This window comes from Pogona vitticeps, chromosome Z, assembly GCF_051106095.1.
Source record: "Pogona vitticeps strain Pit_001003342236 chromosome Z, PviZW2.1, whole genome shotgun sequence".
Classification (NCBI taxonomy): Eukaryota; Metazoa; Chordata; class Lepidosauria; order Squamata; family Agamidae; genus Pogona; species Pogona vitticeps.
In genome coordinates this window covers 2,557,792-2,575,815 of record NC_135799.1, presented here as the reverse complement: position 1 = coordinate 2,575,815, position 18,024 = coordinate 2,557,792, and the positions used below count along the sequence as shown (strand labels likewise).

General features: G+C 45.0%; 1 protein-coding gene across 5 annotated transcripts in view; it reads right to left on the bottom strand.

Annotated features, from left to right (window-relative positions):
• Positions 1–14,009: 14,009 nt before the first annotated feature.
• The window catches only part of LOC140702925 (uncharacterized), a 208,957-nt gene continuing 204,942 nt past the window's right edge, over positions 14,010–18,024 (bottom strand). For 4 of the 5 annotated variants that reach the window (XM_078382539.1, XM_072984830.2, XM_072984832.2 and 1 more), the window contains one exon: positions 14,010–15,854. In XM_078382539.1, the coding sequence (XP_078238665.1) occupies positions 14,144–15,529 (1,386 nt within the window). In that variant the 5' untranslated portion in view covers positions 15,530–15,854 and the 3' untranslated portion in view covers positions 14,010–14,143. The remainder of the gene's footprint in view (positions 15,855–18,024) is intronic. The other variant, XM_078382535.1, reaches the window with a different exon arrangement.

The window sequence follows — 18,024 nt, the reverse complement described above, 5'->3', positions numbered from 1 at the left end:
TCCCTCTCTTAACGAGGAGTTGATGACATCCAGGATCCAGGTGTGTGCTCCCCTGGCAGATTTCTTTATTAGCCATGATGGGCAAGGGTAGAGTCGTGTAGTGGTGGCACGAACTGATCCAAGCATCCTGTCCTCAGGCCATAACAACTGGAACTCATCCAATAAATTATGACATAAATCCGGAGCACTGGACACAACCATAGGCTCTGCATCAACAGTGGAGTCCAACTCTTTGCGAATCTGAGCAATTTTTCCCTCAAAGCGTGCAATAAATTCGTTACAGCAAGCCACTGAGGCGTCCAGGACCTCCACTGAACCATTAGGTTGAAGAAGGTCCCGAACCACTCGAATAGCTCTGCTGGATGACACGCCGAGGAAGCAATACGACTGGAGAAATACTGGCATTTCGCCAGCCATATCGCCACAGAGTAGGCCTGATAATGGGCTCTAAGCTGTGTTTGGTCATAGTCGCAGTGATATTTCCTCCATCTGCACTAAAACCATCTCCCCAACCGTTTCATAGCCAGAACCTCCTCTGTGTACCATGGACAACGGATTCTAATGCTGCTCTGCACCAAATCAGAGACCCTTCTAATTTTCTCGTGGGTCATGATTCCGACCTTGAGGTGATTGCCAATGGTTGCGCTCCATCCCAATCCAATAACCTTCTTGACCTACCTACTGAATCTGATTGACTGGTCAACCCCCTTTCATACTCCTCCTCCACTTCACCTATCAAGCTAATCTCTTGGAACCTCTCAGGATGGAGGAGCAAGTCCAAGGACAAAGACTTCCTGAATTACCTTCGATCCTTCGACGTCGTGCTCCTCCAAGAAACCTGGGCTTTAACGCAAATTAACGTCGAAGGTTTCAACTCTTATTGTTCTCCAGCCCTAAAAACTAACAACAGAGGCCGTCCACAAGCCGGTCTAGCAAGTCTGGTCGTCTCGCATCTAACCTCTGAAGCTGTCAATTTATTGTCGGATTTTCCTCGCTCAATTCAAGCCATAAAACTTACCTTTGCTAAAACAACGCTAATCATACTTAACATATATATTCCACCATTCCCCAATTCTGCCTCTCTACATCACTATTGGTCACACTTAACTTCTCTTATGGAGGACCTGGAAAGAAAATTTCCCTCCTCAGAAATTATTCTGGCAGGAGATTTTAATGCAAGAGTTGGTAACAATACCTTGTTGTTCCACAAGGCTCTTGATATTGACTACGACACCTTTTTACCACCTCCTTATTCTCAAAGCCGATATTCAAAAGACAAACTACTAAACCGTGCTGGTATTTGTTTAACAAAATTTTGTTTCCAGTTTAACAGAATATGGCTTAATGGGTCAATGAACTTCCCTAATTCCGGTGATTTTACTTTCCTGTCACCCAGAGGCTGCAGCGTAATTGACTATATAGTGATCTCTTCTTCTTTTCTGCCATACGTCTTTGATTTTGCAGTGGGCGACCACACAGATAGCGACCATGTTCCTTTAACATTGATAATTAAGCTTCACTACCAGCCAAGCTCTCTTTTAGCCAAACAATTCCCTGCTGAATCTACTGAGGTCCTAGGCAAAATCCATTGGAACGAGGCCTCAATTCAAATATTTTCTAACTTAATCAAATCCCACACCATGTTAGAACTCCGGCTTCACTGTACTTTATCTGACGACCCCCCCGAATTTATTAAAAGATACGAGGCTATACTTTCCCACATAGTTGATTCTTTGATCCAGAGCCCAAGATCTCAAAGGAACTTAAGAACGCCTTATAGTTTTCCCTGGGCAGACAAGGGGTGCCGTGAACTGAAACATCTCATCCGTGATACTTACCGCCAATTCCGGGACTCTAATGACAGATCTCTACTTCTAAGATACTTTGACCTTAAAAAACAACTCCAACAACTTATCCAGAAAAAGAAAGAAGACCTTTCATTTTCCCAGTGGGAACAGCTATATCAAGCCACAATCTATAATAAATCTAAACTCTTCTGGTCTATAATATCTGGGTCCTCTCACAAAGCTGATCCAGAGGCTTCCACAGTTTCATCTCTGGAGTGGCTTCGACACTTCTCAGCTCTGTTCTATGAAAGACAATCTGATGTTCCAAACTTTTTAGATCCCCCATTGACCGCCTTACCCAACTGGCCCTTGACCACACCCGACGAAGTCCGTGAGTTAATTTCTCAACTCAAAAATGGAAAAGCCCCTGGCCCTGATGTCATCTCAGCTGAAATGCTAAAGCATGACTCGGATTTTTGGGCCCCCCTTCTTGCTTCCACCTTTTCAATGGCTGACCAAACTGGCCTAATGCCAGAAGCTTGGACGAATGCCATTATAACTCCCATCTTCAAGAAGGGAGACCGTTCACTCCCCTCCAACTATAGGCCAATTAGTCTCTTGTCCATCATTGGGAAACTCTATGCAAAGCATCTAATGGCCAAACTTGCCTCCTGGATGGCACAGTCCAAAATCCCTGGGCCTGAACAAATCGGGTTCACTAAAGGGAAGTCAACTACAGATCACTGTCTGGTTCTCCATCATCTGGCCAACAAATATTCACAGAAGCCCAATTGCAAACTCTACACTGCTTTCCTGGATCTGAAGGGAGCTTTTGATTCTATTGACAGAGATCTTCTCTGGACCAAACTAAACAAACTGAACATTGATCCAAGGCTGCTCTTCCTCATCAAAAGACTGCATACTTCTACAACATGCCAAGTCAAGTGCTCCCCCACTGGAACACTAACATTAAAGATCCCAGTTAATAAAGGCGTCAAACAGGGCAGCATCCTAGCGCCTGCTTTATTTAACCTGTTCCTCAATGATATGGCCCCTTTCTTGGCTGAAATAGATGCTCACTCTCCTAAAATCGGCTCCCTACAAGTCCCTCTGCTCCTTTACGCGGATGATGCCGTTCTAATTTCCCGCACCCGTGTGGGTTTGAAACGCCTACTTACCAGGTGCCTCGAATATCTCAATCAAAACAAGCTTCTACTAAACTGCGAAAAATCAAAAATTCTTGTTTTCTCCAAATCCTGGCGACCCTTAAAATGGGTAATCAATGGAAACATAATAGAACAGGTTAAGCATTTCAAATACCTTGGTATCAACTTTCAATATAACCTATCTTGGACACAACACCGTAATTCTGTTACAAATCTAGCCACTTCCAGCGCCTTTGCAGTCTCCCGGTTTTTCTACAATACTGGCAACCAACTCATCCCTGCAGCCATAAAGGTCTTTAACGCTAAAGTTCAGGCCCAAATTTTATATGGTTGCCCTATATGGATTAGCTCATTCGACCATTCTATTGAGTGTATCCAGTCAAAATTTCTTCGCAAAATATTAGGGCTGCCTAATTGCGTTCCTTACGCTGCTCTTTGCCTGGAAACTGGACAGACTTCAATCGAATCTAGAGCCTGGTTGATTACCTTCAAATACTGGCTGAGACTTCATAATGACCCTGACCCAAATAGTCTCATTTTTCAATTACTTCGAGATTTGTCCCCCTCCAACTGGCTTGCCACCATCGAGAAAAAAATTAGTGCTTTGGGTCTAAGCTTGGACTCTTTTTATATGCTGTCTGCCTCTGAAACGTTTCAAATAATTAAACGAAGAGTCCTGGATATTGAGCAACAAAATCTTTATAATGCGGCTAACAAGACTTGTTCACCAGCGAAATTGTCTCTTCCCTGTAAATTTGGACATATAGCTTCATATCTTTCTGCACTAAGTAACCCCCAGCACCGGAGGGCGTTCTCATTGGCTCGGTTTAATGTGATGCCATCTGCAGTCCTGACTGGCAGATTTTTAAGGACCCCCTACGCAGATAGGCTTTGTTCATGCAAACAAAATTGTATCGATTCAATCTCCCATATCCTATTAGGGTGTCCCAAGTATACTGCCCCCCGTATCCAACTTTTAGAACCAATTTTAAAAAACAAATCAGGCCTCTCTGAAGCTGATAAAGTTTATTTTATGTTGAGTGACTCTCTACAGGATGTATCTGCGAACGTAGCATCCTTTCTACACTATGTTATAATCCTGTGCAACCAAGACCAGCAAACTGCACTCCTCTTTTAATTTTCCTTTTATATGTTGTCTTGTCTATGCCAATAAAGGTCTGATTGATTGATTGATTGACCATGGAGCCATATAGGCTCTGCGGGCAGGGAGAGGGCACCTAGGTGCAATCATGTCAACCACCCGGGCCATCTCCTTGTACCACAAGGCGACCTGGGCTTCGACAGGAGCGCCGACCATATCAGCTGGAAACTCCCCTAGAGCATTCAGGAATCCTTCAGGATCCATAAGTCTCCGGGGGTGGATCATTTTAATTGATCCCCCACCCCTGCAGAGGGTAGTAGTGCCAGAGAGTCTAAATTTTACCAGAAAATGGTCCGACCATAACAACAGAGTCAAAGATAAATCCACCACATCTGGACCACCATCCCCCCGTCCCGTTGAGAATACTAGGTCAAGTGTATGGCCTTTCTCATGAGTTGGGCCAATGCCATGTTGAGACAGCCCCATGGTTGTCATGGTGGCATGAAGTCCTGAGCTGCCCCTGATAAAGTGGCCTCGGCATGGAGGTTGAGGTCTCCCAGTACCAAAAGTCTGGGGGTCCTCACCACCAGATCCGAGATCACCTCCGTCAGCTCAGGTAGGGAGACTGTTGGTGAGCAGCAGGGTGGGTGGTACACCAACAGAATCCCCAGTCTGTCTCTTGAGCCCAACACATAATACAGGCCCTCTAGACCATTTCCCAAGGGGACGAGGAGTCTGGAAAAGTGGAAGGAATCCTTATAGACTATTGCCACACTTCCTCCCCATCCCTCCGGGCAATCCTGGTGTTGGACCAAGTACCCAGGGGGACATAACTGAGATAGAGGAACTCCTCCTTCTTCTCCCACCCAGGTCTCAGTAATGCATGCCAAGTCGGCCCCCTCATCCAAAATTAAGTCATGAATGAGGGCAGTCTTAGTTTTTGCTGACCTGGCATTTACCAACTGTACCCTGTGGCCCAGGGGGAGGCTGATATGGTCACCTGGTACCGTTTGGCTGGGAGTAGAGCTAGAAAGGGGGATAGGTGTAAGGTATTTAACCTCCTTTCTCCTATGCGGGCATGCCCTACTCCCACCGCCATATCTTCCCCTGCCGTATATTGTCTCTATTGGTTGCCCCAGAGGCCCCTCAACTCCCCCGTCTCCCAGCTTATTCCCCAACCAGTTCCCTCAGGAAATCTGGCAGCCGGAAGGAGCCCAGCCACAGTCCCACCGTCTCTCACACAGTGAGCTGTAGAAGGCAAATGTTGTTTGGCTCCCCTGAGCACAGGAACGCTGGTCTGGTAGGGCCCTAGAAGCAGCTCCGACTTAAAAGCCTTCTTTGCCATTGAGCCAGGTGGCTGAATTTGGGAAGGGGATCAGGCAGCCAGAAGCAACAGGGCCCAGTCCTGCTGGATGCATTCCGACCTGAGGGTCCCATCTTCAAGCATCATATCTTTTAGCCTTTTGTTTCTGATCATGGGGTATTCTTGGCAAAGATACTGGAGTGGCTTGCCAGTTCCAGCTACAGGTGGATTGTGCTTAGTCAGAACTCTCCACTATGACCTGTCCATCTTGAGTGTCCCTGCACGGCATAGCCCATAGTTTCTCTGAATTACTCAAGCCCCTTCACCACGACAAGGCAGCAATCCATGAAGGGGGCTGCTTTGCATAGAGTTTCCCAATGACTGATAATAAACTTATAGTTCTGAAGTTTTCTGGGACGTGCAGGTCTCCTTTTCTGTAAATGGGGCAAGGATCGCAGTTGTCCAGAATTTTGGAAAGATCCCAGTATTATCTCTAGGTGTGAGAAGGGAAGCAAAGAGTGAAGCCCACCAGTCCGGTTCGGATTTCAACATGTCCGGTGGGATGGCATCGAGGCCGTCTGCTTTTCTGGCTTGCAACTGAGTGATGAGATCTTTGGTCTCTTCTATGGTTAGTGGCCAAACAGGAAGATCAGAGAGAGCAAAGAGTGTAGAAGGTCTAACAGCTCTATCTTTGTCAAAAAGAAGGTCTGAAAAATTTTGGATCCATCTTGGTGGAGATATTACGGCAGAGTCTTGTACTTCCAGCCTGGAGGAGCTGGCCACGATGGCCCCAAATAGTTTATTGTTGCTACCAAATAAATGTCTGCCTTTTTTTGTTTTATAAACTTCCTTAATTGAGTTTTTAGGGAGCGATATTTGTGCCAATTCTCCAAGAGATCTATGGCTCCTGAAGTCTTCTATAGAAATTAAGCCAAGGTGTGAATCTCTTTTTCTGCCACCTCTACTGCTGGAATAAGGCTCCTTCCCATTTGAGTCCCTCTTGACCCTTTCCAGACCTCCGGAGAAGACCTCCCGGTGACACCTGTGGCTCGTATAGAATAACTTGTAACTGATTTAATACATTATTCAAGAAGGGCCGTTTGGGCAGCGGAATCTGCCCAAAGTAATCTGTCGTGGAGACAATTGCAAAATCTCATTTAATTTCTCTGCAATTTCCAATTCCCCCTTTCCCTCCCTCTCCATCCAGACGGCCAGATGCTTCTCTGGCAAGTTTCCTACTCCTAAAATATTTAAAGAAGCTTTTATTATTCCCCCTTACATTGCTAGCCATACGTTCCACAAAGTCTTTCTTTGCCTTTTTAATCATCTTGTTACATTTCTTTTGCCAGAATTTATGTTTTTATTTTCCTCAACTGGGAAGGATTTCCATTTATGGAAGGACCCCTCCTTTCCCGTTAAGGCCTCTGTAACTTTGCTTGTTAACTATTCCAGCACTTTCTTGGACTTCACTGAGCCCCCCCTTTTTTTCACTATACACTTCCACTGGGCCTCTGCTACCGTTGTTTTAAAAAGACTAGGCACTCTTGAGATTTTTTTTGTAAACTTCCCTTTCAACTTCTTTCTTACTTTCTTCCTCATCTGAGGGAGGTCCACCCTTCAGAAATTAAGGCTTTTTGTGTCAGATTTGCTTGACACTCTCATCTGGCCTTCGCCGTCAGCCCAGCTTCCAGGGAAAAGGGTCCTGGGTCCTGGGACACGCTCTTTTAAATCAGGAAGTCCCACCCCTAGGCCCCACCCCCCAGGCCATGTGCTCAGGAGACAAAAAGAAAGCCCAGGGGAAAAAAAACTCAGCAAGGCATCCATGCAAACAGACCTGGCCTTCGCCCTCAGCCCAGCTTCCAGGGAAAAGGGCTGGAAGCTGGGCTGAGGGCGAAGGCCAGATCTGTTTGCATGGATGCCTTGCTGAGTTTTTTTTTTCCTGGGCTTTCTTTTTGTCTCCTGAGCACATGGCCTGGGGGTGGGGCCTAGGGGTGGGACTTCCTGATTTAAAAGAGCGTGTCCCAGGACTGCGTGCCTAACGGCGCGTGAAATTCTCAAATTTAATATCTGGCCTTAATATGGTAAATAGGAAAGGCAATGAGATTTGCATAAGCTGGGGAGTCAGGAAAGTTTTAAGGATCAGATCATACTTTTGCACTATTAAAGAGCAGGCCGGGTAGGTGGGGCTCGTCAGCCATGGAAGGCAGCCCGTCTAGGAGAAGGAAAACTCCGATTTCAAACCTCCACTGCCTTGTGGCTATATCCACTCATGGAAAAGGCTTCAGGAGTTAACCTCGAGGCAAAATCCGGAGCTGGAGTCCCGAAGGCAGCATGTGTCGTTCTGCCAACTCCTGCGACATTGCTGGAACCAGTTGTATTGGCTCTTGCCTTTCCATTGGACCATTTCAGCAATGTGGAGAGGGGGGATCTGCTGCTTGGTTAACAGCCTATCCTCCATATTACCTTACCCGGGCTTCATGCTCTGGAGAGGACACTCCTCAATTCAGAGCATGTTACCATAGTCTCTCGAGACTGAAGGATGCCTATGCTATGCTTGACACTCTCCCCCCAACATGCACGGCAAAAGAGATGGCAGCATGGTCACTATTCCCTAGCGACTCAGTAAAATTCCTGTCCCTAACCAGGTCCTGAGTACATGATATTAGATCCAGAGTCACCTGTCTTCTGTTTGGCTCCATGAGAAATTGTTCCAAGACGTAGTCATTTAGGATGTCAAGAAACCCGGTCTCTCTTTCTTGACCCAAGCACGCCTCTGCCCAGCTGATGTGAGGATAATTGAAGTTTCCCATGATTACAGTCCTGTCCCTTTTGGACACCTCCCTGATTTCTCTCTGCATATCAGTTTTTCCCCCTCAAGTTTTTCCCAACATTTCCCCCTCAAGTTTTTGATCTGGAGGATGATAGCAAGCCACTCAACCCATTATCACATCACTCCTTGTGCCTGGCAGTTTAACCCACAGTGATCCTATGATGGAGTCAGACCCGCCGTCCATCTCAGCTGAGCCTCATCAGGTCCTTCCTCCCATTTCTCTTTTACCAAATCCAGAATACCATGGGGGTTCCACCCATACATCAGTTTGAATGGTGAAAAACCCATGGATGCTTGTGGTACTTCCTAATGGCGAACATCAAGGGAGTGATCAATAAATGCCACCTTTTAGGCTTCTTTATTTCCAATTTTCGCAGCATCCCCTTAAGAGTCTTGTTAAAGTGTTCCACCAACCCGTTGGTTTGGGGGTGAAAGACTGCAGTATGGATTGGTTTAACCTCCAGGAGGCGCCACAGCTCTTTAAGCGTTTGGCTCATAAAGTTTGTTCCTTGATCTGTGAGAATCTCCTTGGGAAAGCCTAACCTGGAAAATACCTGCATCAGCTCTCGTGCCAGCACTTTGGCTGTGGTAGACCTGAGGGGTATGGCCTTGGGGTACCTGGTGACATAATCAATGATCACTAGGATATGAGTGTGCCCCCCTGCTGATCGCACTAAGGGGCCTACAATATCCACACCAATCCTCTGAAAGGGGTGGTCCATTAATGGTAAGTGTCATGATTATGGTTTATGTGGACTTTATTGTGGTGTATTGCAGACGGCTAAGACAAACAACACCTGTTACCCATGGGAAGACAACCAAGCAGAGAAGAAAGAAGATAAAGGGAGACTGTTTACCTGACTTCATGCTGTGATTGGATGACAGCATGAGAAGTAGGAGATAAGGGATGTGCCAGCAAAGCTTGAAAAAGGAACTTTTTCCTTTCAGGACAATGATTAAGGATTCGAGATTCATGGACATTTATACTTTCTTGGATTACTTTATTCATTATGCTTTTTCTTATGGATTACCTTTTTTGACTATTTTAGAAATATAGTTTTTCTAGGTCTGCTTACCTGTTGTTCAGTGCAGGTGAGAGACTGAAATGAGAAGTAGGGAATTTTAGAAGGGGGGCACCTGCCTTTTTGCCTTTCCTTAAGTAGCTTTTTATATATTTTCATGGATTTTTGGGATTTGGGGGATTTTTAGTGTTTTTGTATTTTAATGGATTCATTGCTTCATTTCTACAGTATTTTGTAATCAACCTGGAAAATGATATTTTGCTTGTTTATGCATAAATTTACTCTTCTTTATGGAATTTTCTATTTTCTTTAATAAAATAATAATTATAAAAATCAATTGGTCTCTTGAACAGTAAAGCTGTCCTAGGTCACCTGAGGGGAAACTTAGGTCACATTATGCTACTGAGTCCTAACCAATTGAGCATATGGAGTCTAAGGACTACAAAGCTCATGTGTTTGGCTTTTTGAATTTTCCTAAGGTACAGAGGTGTTCTTATTAGGGCAGACTTGTAAGAGGGTGTTTGGCACAGGTCTTTGCTGCGTTACCAGGACTCAACCCAGCAACTTAAGGGTGTGTAAACTCCTAATTACTCTCTGTCTGCACAATCAGGTATCCTCTAGGGGAGAGCCTGATCGCTTACATGGTGGCAGTGGTGGGATGTGTGAGCAAACACGGTGCTCGAAAGCACACGTGAATGCCTGGACAGGAGTTTGCACACGCTAAAATGGGCTGAGTGAGTCCTAGAGCTCAGCTAGCCATGCTACAACCCTCCTTCTTACAAGTCTGCCCTAATAAGAACACCCTTGTACTCTCAGATATTACTGTTAGAAAAACATGTGGGCTTTGTAGTCCTTAGACTTATCTCGCACCACAGGCAGGACTCCTTAAGTATGCTAGGCTGAAGCAGCACTCTCAGATGACCCTAAGACAAGATTACTGTTCAGGAAACCAATTGATTTTTATAATCATTATTTTATTAAAGAAAAAGCATGTTTCTAGGTATCAAAACCAAATTAAGCCAAAGCAAGTAGATAAGCATTGTGCTAGTTATTTACAAAGATGCAGTGCAGTTAAGAAAACATGAAAAATAGAAAAGTGTTCAAAAACCTTATAAGAATACAAAAAGCCATTAAAATGTATAAAAACAGTTCCAGTAAAGTAATTCATCAGGAAAAACAAAATAGTCCAATACGTCAGCAAAAGGCTATAGTCCTCAGTGCTCCTGTAGAATAAAAATCCTGTACCAAAGAGAAAAATCCAGTAAATATCCCATTGTCCTTAGAAAAGTCCAAGAGCATAGTCCATATGAAGTATTCCATAAGTAAAAGTCCATAGAGAAATAATTCATAGGAAATAGTCCATAGGAAAAAGTCTTAAAAGAAATAGTCCTTAGGAAATAGTCCATAGGTCCAAGGGTAATCCAGTATAACATAAAAATCACTCCATGTAGACTTCAGGGTTGGTCCCGTAAGACTGAAGAGTCGGTCATGAAAGACATTAGGGTGAGTCACAAATGACAATGTCCACAGGCAAAAAGTTCCTTTTTCAAAAGTAACTGGTAAGGGCTTATCGTACCTTCGCACGATGTCATCCAATCAGAGTCTGTTACTAGGCAAACAGTCCTGTTGCACCACATGATTTCTTTCCCATACACACCAGATGTTATTTGGGTTACTGTGGTTTAGCAAAGAGTCACAACAATTCCCATCTATCTAATCACACCGAGTCCTTTATCAGGCTCTCAGAATAATATTCTCCCTGCTCGCACTAGCAAACAACCTGTCAGCATAGCATAGATCCTTTATACAAAGAAACAAGATGGAACCTCTCTTGCTCATTTCTTAATTACAAACCCCATATTCCTTACAAGATTTTAACTCAAAAACCCATCTCATCACAGGATGTACTACGTGCTAGACTTTGTAGTACCTTCATAGTGACCATTTTTGTTCTATCTCACAAGCTTGTGTGGGTCTGATCCATAAGCTATTTTTAGTGGTAGTGGAAAATGGCACAGGGACAGACACTAAAAAGTGATGTGTAGCCTCATGCTCACCAGCCTGGTGTGAACAGCAGCTTTTAAGGAAGCACTGTTTCTGAGGACTGAGTTTTATGGTTGTGGCCTTATTAGGTAGTATCTGGGGTGCTCTTTAAAAAAGAGATCTCCAGGAGACAGTGTAAACTGTTAAGGATCAATTATAAACAGTCAGTTTGTCATTTTCAAGGTTTTACAGAATGGGTGACAGCTTCTGGGTAAGACTTTTGCCAAGCAATTTCTCAACAGCGTGAAGGAAGACTCTCACTAAAAATCTGCTGCTGTATTTCCTTTTGCCTTTTTGCTTTTAAAGTTTTGGGTACCTGCATTCCGTCTGGCCAAGTGTCATTCCTGTGACTCCAGGGTCTTCAGGGTGACTTTGCTTTTTTGCTTTTTGGGCTTTTTAAAGTTTGGGTGCCTGCATTCTATTTGGCCAAGTGTCATTCCTGTGACTCCAGGGTCTTCAGGGTGACTGAAGTTTATCCAAAGTGCAGAGAGAGTTTTGCTTCGTTTTTGCTTTTTGATGTTCTGTTTTTCTTTTTGCTAGACAAGCTTAGGCAAGTTAGCAAATAGAGATGGAAGGAAACGATGCAAAAGCATCAAACAGGGACGCTCTTTTTGATAAAGTGTATAAGTTTATTCAGGGAGTGAAAGAAATTATGGAACAGAAAGATGCGATGATTGCGAGTTTGCTGGAGGAGAACATGAGATTGCTACTGAGTCCTAACCAATTGAGCATATGGAGTCTAAGGACTACAAAGCTCATGTGTTTGGTTTTTTGAATTTTCCTAAGGTACAGAAGTGTTCTTATTAGGGCAGACTTGTAAGAGGGTGTTTGGCACAGGCCTTTGCTGTTACCAGGACTCAACCCAGCAACTTAAGAGTGTGTAAACTCCTAATTACTCTCTGTCCGCACAATCAGGTAACCTCTAGGGGAGCCTGATCGCTTACAGTAAGGGTATCAGCTCAGTTCCTAACTTGGGCTTCCTTTGTGATTTCTGGCACTGGGGACACGTTACACAAAATTCCTTAATTTCCTTCTTCATCCCTGGCCACAAAATCTTTGTTTCACGCGCGCCTTCGTTTTTTCCTCTGCCAAGTGCCCCGCTAGCGGGATGACATGAGCTACTTCTAGGACCTTTGTTCTCCATTTCTGAGGTACCACAAGCTTCCTATCCCCGTTTTCCTCCACCCAGTACAACAACCCTTGCTCCAACTCACAACCTTGCTGGCCCCTCACTAGAGTTCCTGCGGGTTTAGCCACGAGCATCGGCTCTAGCAACGATGCGTCATCTTGCTGCCGCATTCTTGTTTGTTCCCGTGTCACCTTTTGCAAAAAATCGGACTGGTCTTCAGCTTTAGGGCATTCGCCCTGCAACCCCTCCTTGAATGTCTCTATCGTGCGCAATCCAACCCAGTCCCTCCCTAACAACATCTCTCTGGAGAGCCCAGGCACAACGCCAATATTCATTCTCCTTTCCTTCTTCCCCACCTTTACATTAGCCCACGTGGTTTGGTAGTTCTTTATGTCCCCATGAATACATCAAACTACCAACCTCTCATCCTTTTTGTCTCCTTATAAGTCTTGCACAAGAGTCTTCCCACACCTCATGTCTATTAAGGCTTTCTTTCTCTCCCCGTTCACCCATGCCTCAGTTTCCCAGTGTTCCGAAGGCACCATCTTTGCAACAGGGGGGTTCACTTGTTGTCCCACCCACAAACAATTAGTCCCTGGGCAATTTTTTTGTACATGTCCGGGGACCCCACATCCGAAACAAATGGGGTGCCCGTCTTTGCCTTCGCAGCACCCCATTCAGGGTGCGTAGATTCTCTGGTACACTGTTATCGGCCCCACCGGTTTGGTCCCAAAAGGCTCAAATCCTTTCCCGCGCTGCTTCACTGGCCCACTCATGTCTGTGCCGTGTTTTGGGGCCAGGTTTGAATTCGAAAGTGAAGCTTCTCTATGTGGCTTTCCTTGCTCCGACCAAGGGGGGTTCCCTTCCTTAATTGCCTCTTCTGCATTATTGTAATCCTCCAGTAGGGAGAGAGCTTTTTCCAGCGTCTTTGGGCTGTTCTTTTGAATCCAATTTTTCGCGCCGGCCCCCAACGATTGTACCAACTGCTCTAAAACAACAGTATCCACAAGCTGTTCCTTAGTTTTCTCTGCTGGTTTCAGCCATCTCATCGCACTGGCCCGCATCCGCTGGGCTACCGTGCGAGGGTGTGCTCCCGGTTTCCACTTAAGTTCCCTGAGTCTTTTCCAATATGTCTCTTCCATCAGGTTCAAAGTACGGAGTATGGCGTTTTTCACGGTTTCATATTGGGTGGCCTCTTGTGTGCTGAGCGTGTCCACTACCTCTTGTAACAGACCCGTGACGCATGGGATGAGTATGAGGGCCTAATGCTCTCTTGGCCATCCCGCCACCAGTGCTACCCTCTCAAACGTATGCAGGTATGCCTCTTGGTCATCTCTAGGTGTCATTTTCTGTATTCTAATATATGCAGGGCCAGCCAACAGTCCTCCGTGAACGCTTATTGTATTTCTCGGGTTTCTTTCTTCCTCACGTTCCTGCCTCCTCATCTGCTGCACAATCATGGTTTGCTGTTCTGTAATATTCGCAATTAGCTTCGCTTGTCTCTCCATTACTTCTCTCAGCTTATACAGCTCTCTTTTACCCCGGCCGCACATTGGGCGCCACTGTAACGAAGTTCTTCAGCTGGGTATGAGCTCGTCATAAAGGCGGGAAAAAAGGTTGGAGGCTGTTCTGAGTTTTCAACATTAGTTTCTTTATTCTTAACAGCACTAAGTTCAACAGTGTTAAACGGGTCTAACAAATTTATCTCAGGTAAAACATTATATTTCTTAACCCTAACTTCTGGAGTTGTTCTACTAACCCTCAAAAGGGAGCAGGACCAAAGTGCTCCTTGTCTGTCAAAGGCCTCAGGGGGGTACTCTGCACCGTGCAGACAGTCCCACAGCATGGGTGTCGAGCCCAGTCCCTCTCGGGCAGTTTCTGAAGAAAAGAGGGACCAGGGTGGATCACCCTCCGTCCCCCAGGCTGGGTTCGAGGGTAGTTGACCACCGTCCATTCTAGAGGGTAAAACTCACATCCACTCGTGCTGGCTAGTGTTGAATCAAGCAGTAATCCGCCTCCTAACTGCAAATTAGGAAAGTCCTTCAGGATTCCGGTCGCTTTTCCAAAGTCCCGCATGGGCTCAGTCTGTACCCCGCGACTTATGGTTCTTCCCAACTCTCCCTCTGTCGCCAGCCTGCATACGTGCACATTTTCTTCCCCTTTTATCTCCTCCCACAATATTAGATCTAACTCCTCCCGTTCTTCATCAACCAAACACACCTCTGTCATCCTCTGTGGTAACACCTCCTCCTGATCTATTTCTATCAATATTCCTTCAGTGCATCCACTTTCAGTCACTGCGTTCTGTGACATGGAGGACAGCACACTGCTCCTCTGGCCTTCACACTCCCCCGTGTGAGTTCGTTGATGGGAACTCAGGGCACTGCTCTGACTGAAGCTCTTTCCACATTCCATGCATTTATATGGTTTCTCCCCAGTGTGAGTTCTTTGATGTAAACTCAGATCACTGCTACGACTGAAACACTTCCTACACTCCATACATTTATATGGTTTCTTCCCAGTGTGAGTTATTTGATGGGAACTCAGATTATCGCTGCGACTGAAGCACTTCCCACATTCCATGCATTTATATGGTTTCAGCCCACTGTGAGTTTTTTGATGGGAACTCAGGTATTTCCTACAACTGAAGCACTTCTCACATTCCATGCATTTATATGGTTTTTCCCCTGTGTGAGTTCTTTGATGGGAACTCAGGTATCTCCTATGCCTGAAGCACTTCTCACATTCCGAGCATTTATATGGTTTCTCCCCAGTGTGAGTTCTTTGATGGGAACTCAGGTTACTTCTATGACTGAAGCACTTCTCACATTCTAAGCATTTATATGGTTTCTCTCCAGTGTGAGTTCTTTGATGGAAAATCAGGTTACTGCTCTGAATGAAGCTCTTTCCACATTCCATGCATTTATATGGTTTCTCCCCAGTGTGAATTCTTCGATGGGAACTCAGGTGACTGCTTTGACTGAAGCTCTTTCCACATTCCATGCATTTATATGGTTTCTCCCCAGTGTGAGTTCTTTGATGGGAAATAAATCTACTGCTCTGACTGAAGCTCTTTCCACACTGTAGGCATTTGTACTGTCTCTCACCTCTCAGTGATGTTTCACCTGAAGTATAATGACTGTGCATTGTGATGCTCTTTCCTTGTTCAATGCATTGGCTTTGTTTCTCCTCTGGATGGACCTTGTCAAGTCTACTGTTATCTGAAGCACCCTTGAATGTTTTTCTGCCCAGGGAACATTTTCTTCTTTTTTTCCCCCTGTTGATTTTTTTCCAGATGATCAAAAGTGCATCAACATTAATAGCAGAAGCCAGAGATTTCTTTTTTCCCTCTTGTTTTATGGCTTCGTTTCTTCACTATTTAGCCTTTTAAGTGTGTCGATTTTTTCATCATATTTCTTTTTTTTCCCATGAATGACTGCTTAAATAGAATTCCATTTGTCTTCTTCATCACCTGATGGAGAGAAAGAGATAAAAGAAGAGTCCTATGTTCAAAAAGGAACATTTTGTGCAAAGATGGACATGATAAAGGACAAAAATGGGAGGGACCTAAAAGAAGCAGAAGATATCAAGAAGAGATGGCAAGAATACACAGAGGAATTATACCAGAAAGATTTTGATATCCCAGACAACCCAGATATTTTGGTTGCTGACCTTGAGCCAGTCATCCTGGAGAGCTTTCCTGCATCTGCATTCCACATAATTAATAAAAATATTGAAGAGCCAAGGACAGAACCTTGGGGTAGCCCACTTGTGACCTCCTCCCAGTGAGAGGACCCATTAATCATAACTCTCTGAGTATGATTCTGCAGCCAACTGTGTATCCACCTGACACTTGATCTATGTAGCCCTCACCTAGTTAGCTTGCTAATTAAGATATCATGCAGCACTTTGTCAAAAGCTTTTCTGAAGTAAAAATATACAGAAAAATACATCCCAGGCTAAGCAATACTATAAGCAAAGAAGACTGTTGAATCGTCATAGATCACAAAATGAAATACAGTGGTGCCCTGCATAGTGAGGTTAATCCGTTCCGGATTAACCCTCGGTATTTGGAAACATCGCTAAACGGATCAAAAAACCCATTGGAACGCATTAAACATTGTTTAATCCGTTCCAGTGGGCCCCAAACTCACCGTTCAGCGATGTTCCTCCATAGCGGCAGCCATTTTTGTGCCCTCGGTAAGTGAGGGCAAGGCGCGAAAATGCTGCGCGTGGCCATTTTGGGGCTTCTGGTGGCCATTTTGGAGCCGCCGAACAGCTGATCCCCCGATGTCGCAATGCGAAGATCGGTAAGCGAAACGCTTACCGATCTTTGCAATGCGAGTTTCACTCATTGTGACCGTTGGTATGCCTTCGCATTAGCGATCCCAAAAAAGGGATCGCTATGCGAATTCATCATTATATGGTGCGCTCGTTAAGCGAGGCACCACTGTATAAGCCGGCAGTGTGATGTGGCAAACATTATTTTAGGCAGGATTAATATGAAGAGAGTATCCAAATCCCACGAGGTCCTAGTTCCCCTCTGTCCAGCATTTGTTTGGTCTCATCTAGAGTACTGTGTCCTGTTCTGAACTTCAAGAAGGATACCAACAAATTGTAGCAAGTTCAGAGGAGGCGAAGAGTGTTCCACCGACAGAGGCATTCAAGAGAACATAAGAATGTAAGAAGAGCTCTGCTGGATCAGCCTGAGTTCCCATCTAGACCAGCTTCGTGTATCTCACAGTGGCCCCAACAGATGCCTCTGGGAGCACATCAGACAATGAGATTCCTGTCTCCTGATCCCCCTCTCTTGCATCTGGCCTTTGCAGGGGCCTTCCTTTTAAGCCTGGAGATTGTACATCCCCATCATGATCTGTCCTCCTGGATTCTGTCAAATCTCCTATTTAAGGTATCTTATGCAGAGGCCATCACCACATACTGTGACAAGGTGTTCCAAAGACTAATAACATGTTGGGTGAAGAAATATTTTCTTTTCTCTGTTCTCAGTCTCCCAACACTCCACTGGGGTGGTTGGCCCCTGAGGGTTGAGAGAATTCAGAGAAGCTGTGGGCTATGCTGTGCAGGGACACCCAAGATGGACAGGTCATAATGGAGAGTTCTGACTAAACGCAATCCACCTGGAGCAGGAACAGACAAGACCCCCAGGATATCTGCCAAGAAAACTCCTTGGACAGAAAGACACTGGAAGACGAGCTCCTCAGGTCAGAAAGAGTTCAACATGCTACTGAGGAAGAGCAGAGGACAAGGACAAGTACAGTAGTACCTCGACTTAAGAATGTCCCTAGTTGCAAATGATTCGAGTTACAAACAGTTCCGTTCACAAAAAGTAGCTTCTGTCGTAAAAGCGAGCTTCCTAAGAATCTGCTTTTACACGGACCAGAGAGGGGTCCGGAATGATCAGTTCCTAATCAGGTAAAACTGGGTCCTTTAATTTTACCCTAGGCAACTGCTTCACTCCTTCTCCCAAGTCTGAACCGATTTTAAATAAACAACATCCAGGAATTCTAGAAGATTTAATCTTCCTCCTCTCTTATAGGTAGGACCCTAAATTGGTAGCATTTAATAAACGTGGCCTGATTAAAGAAATCAATTTAAAGTAGCTAATGAACTATAGTAGCTAA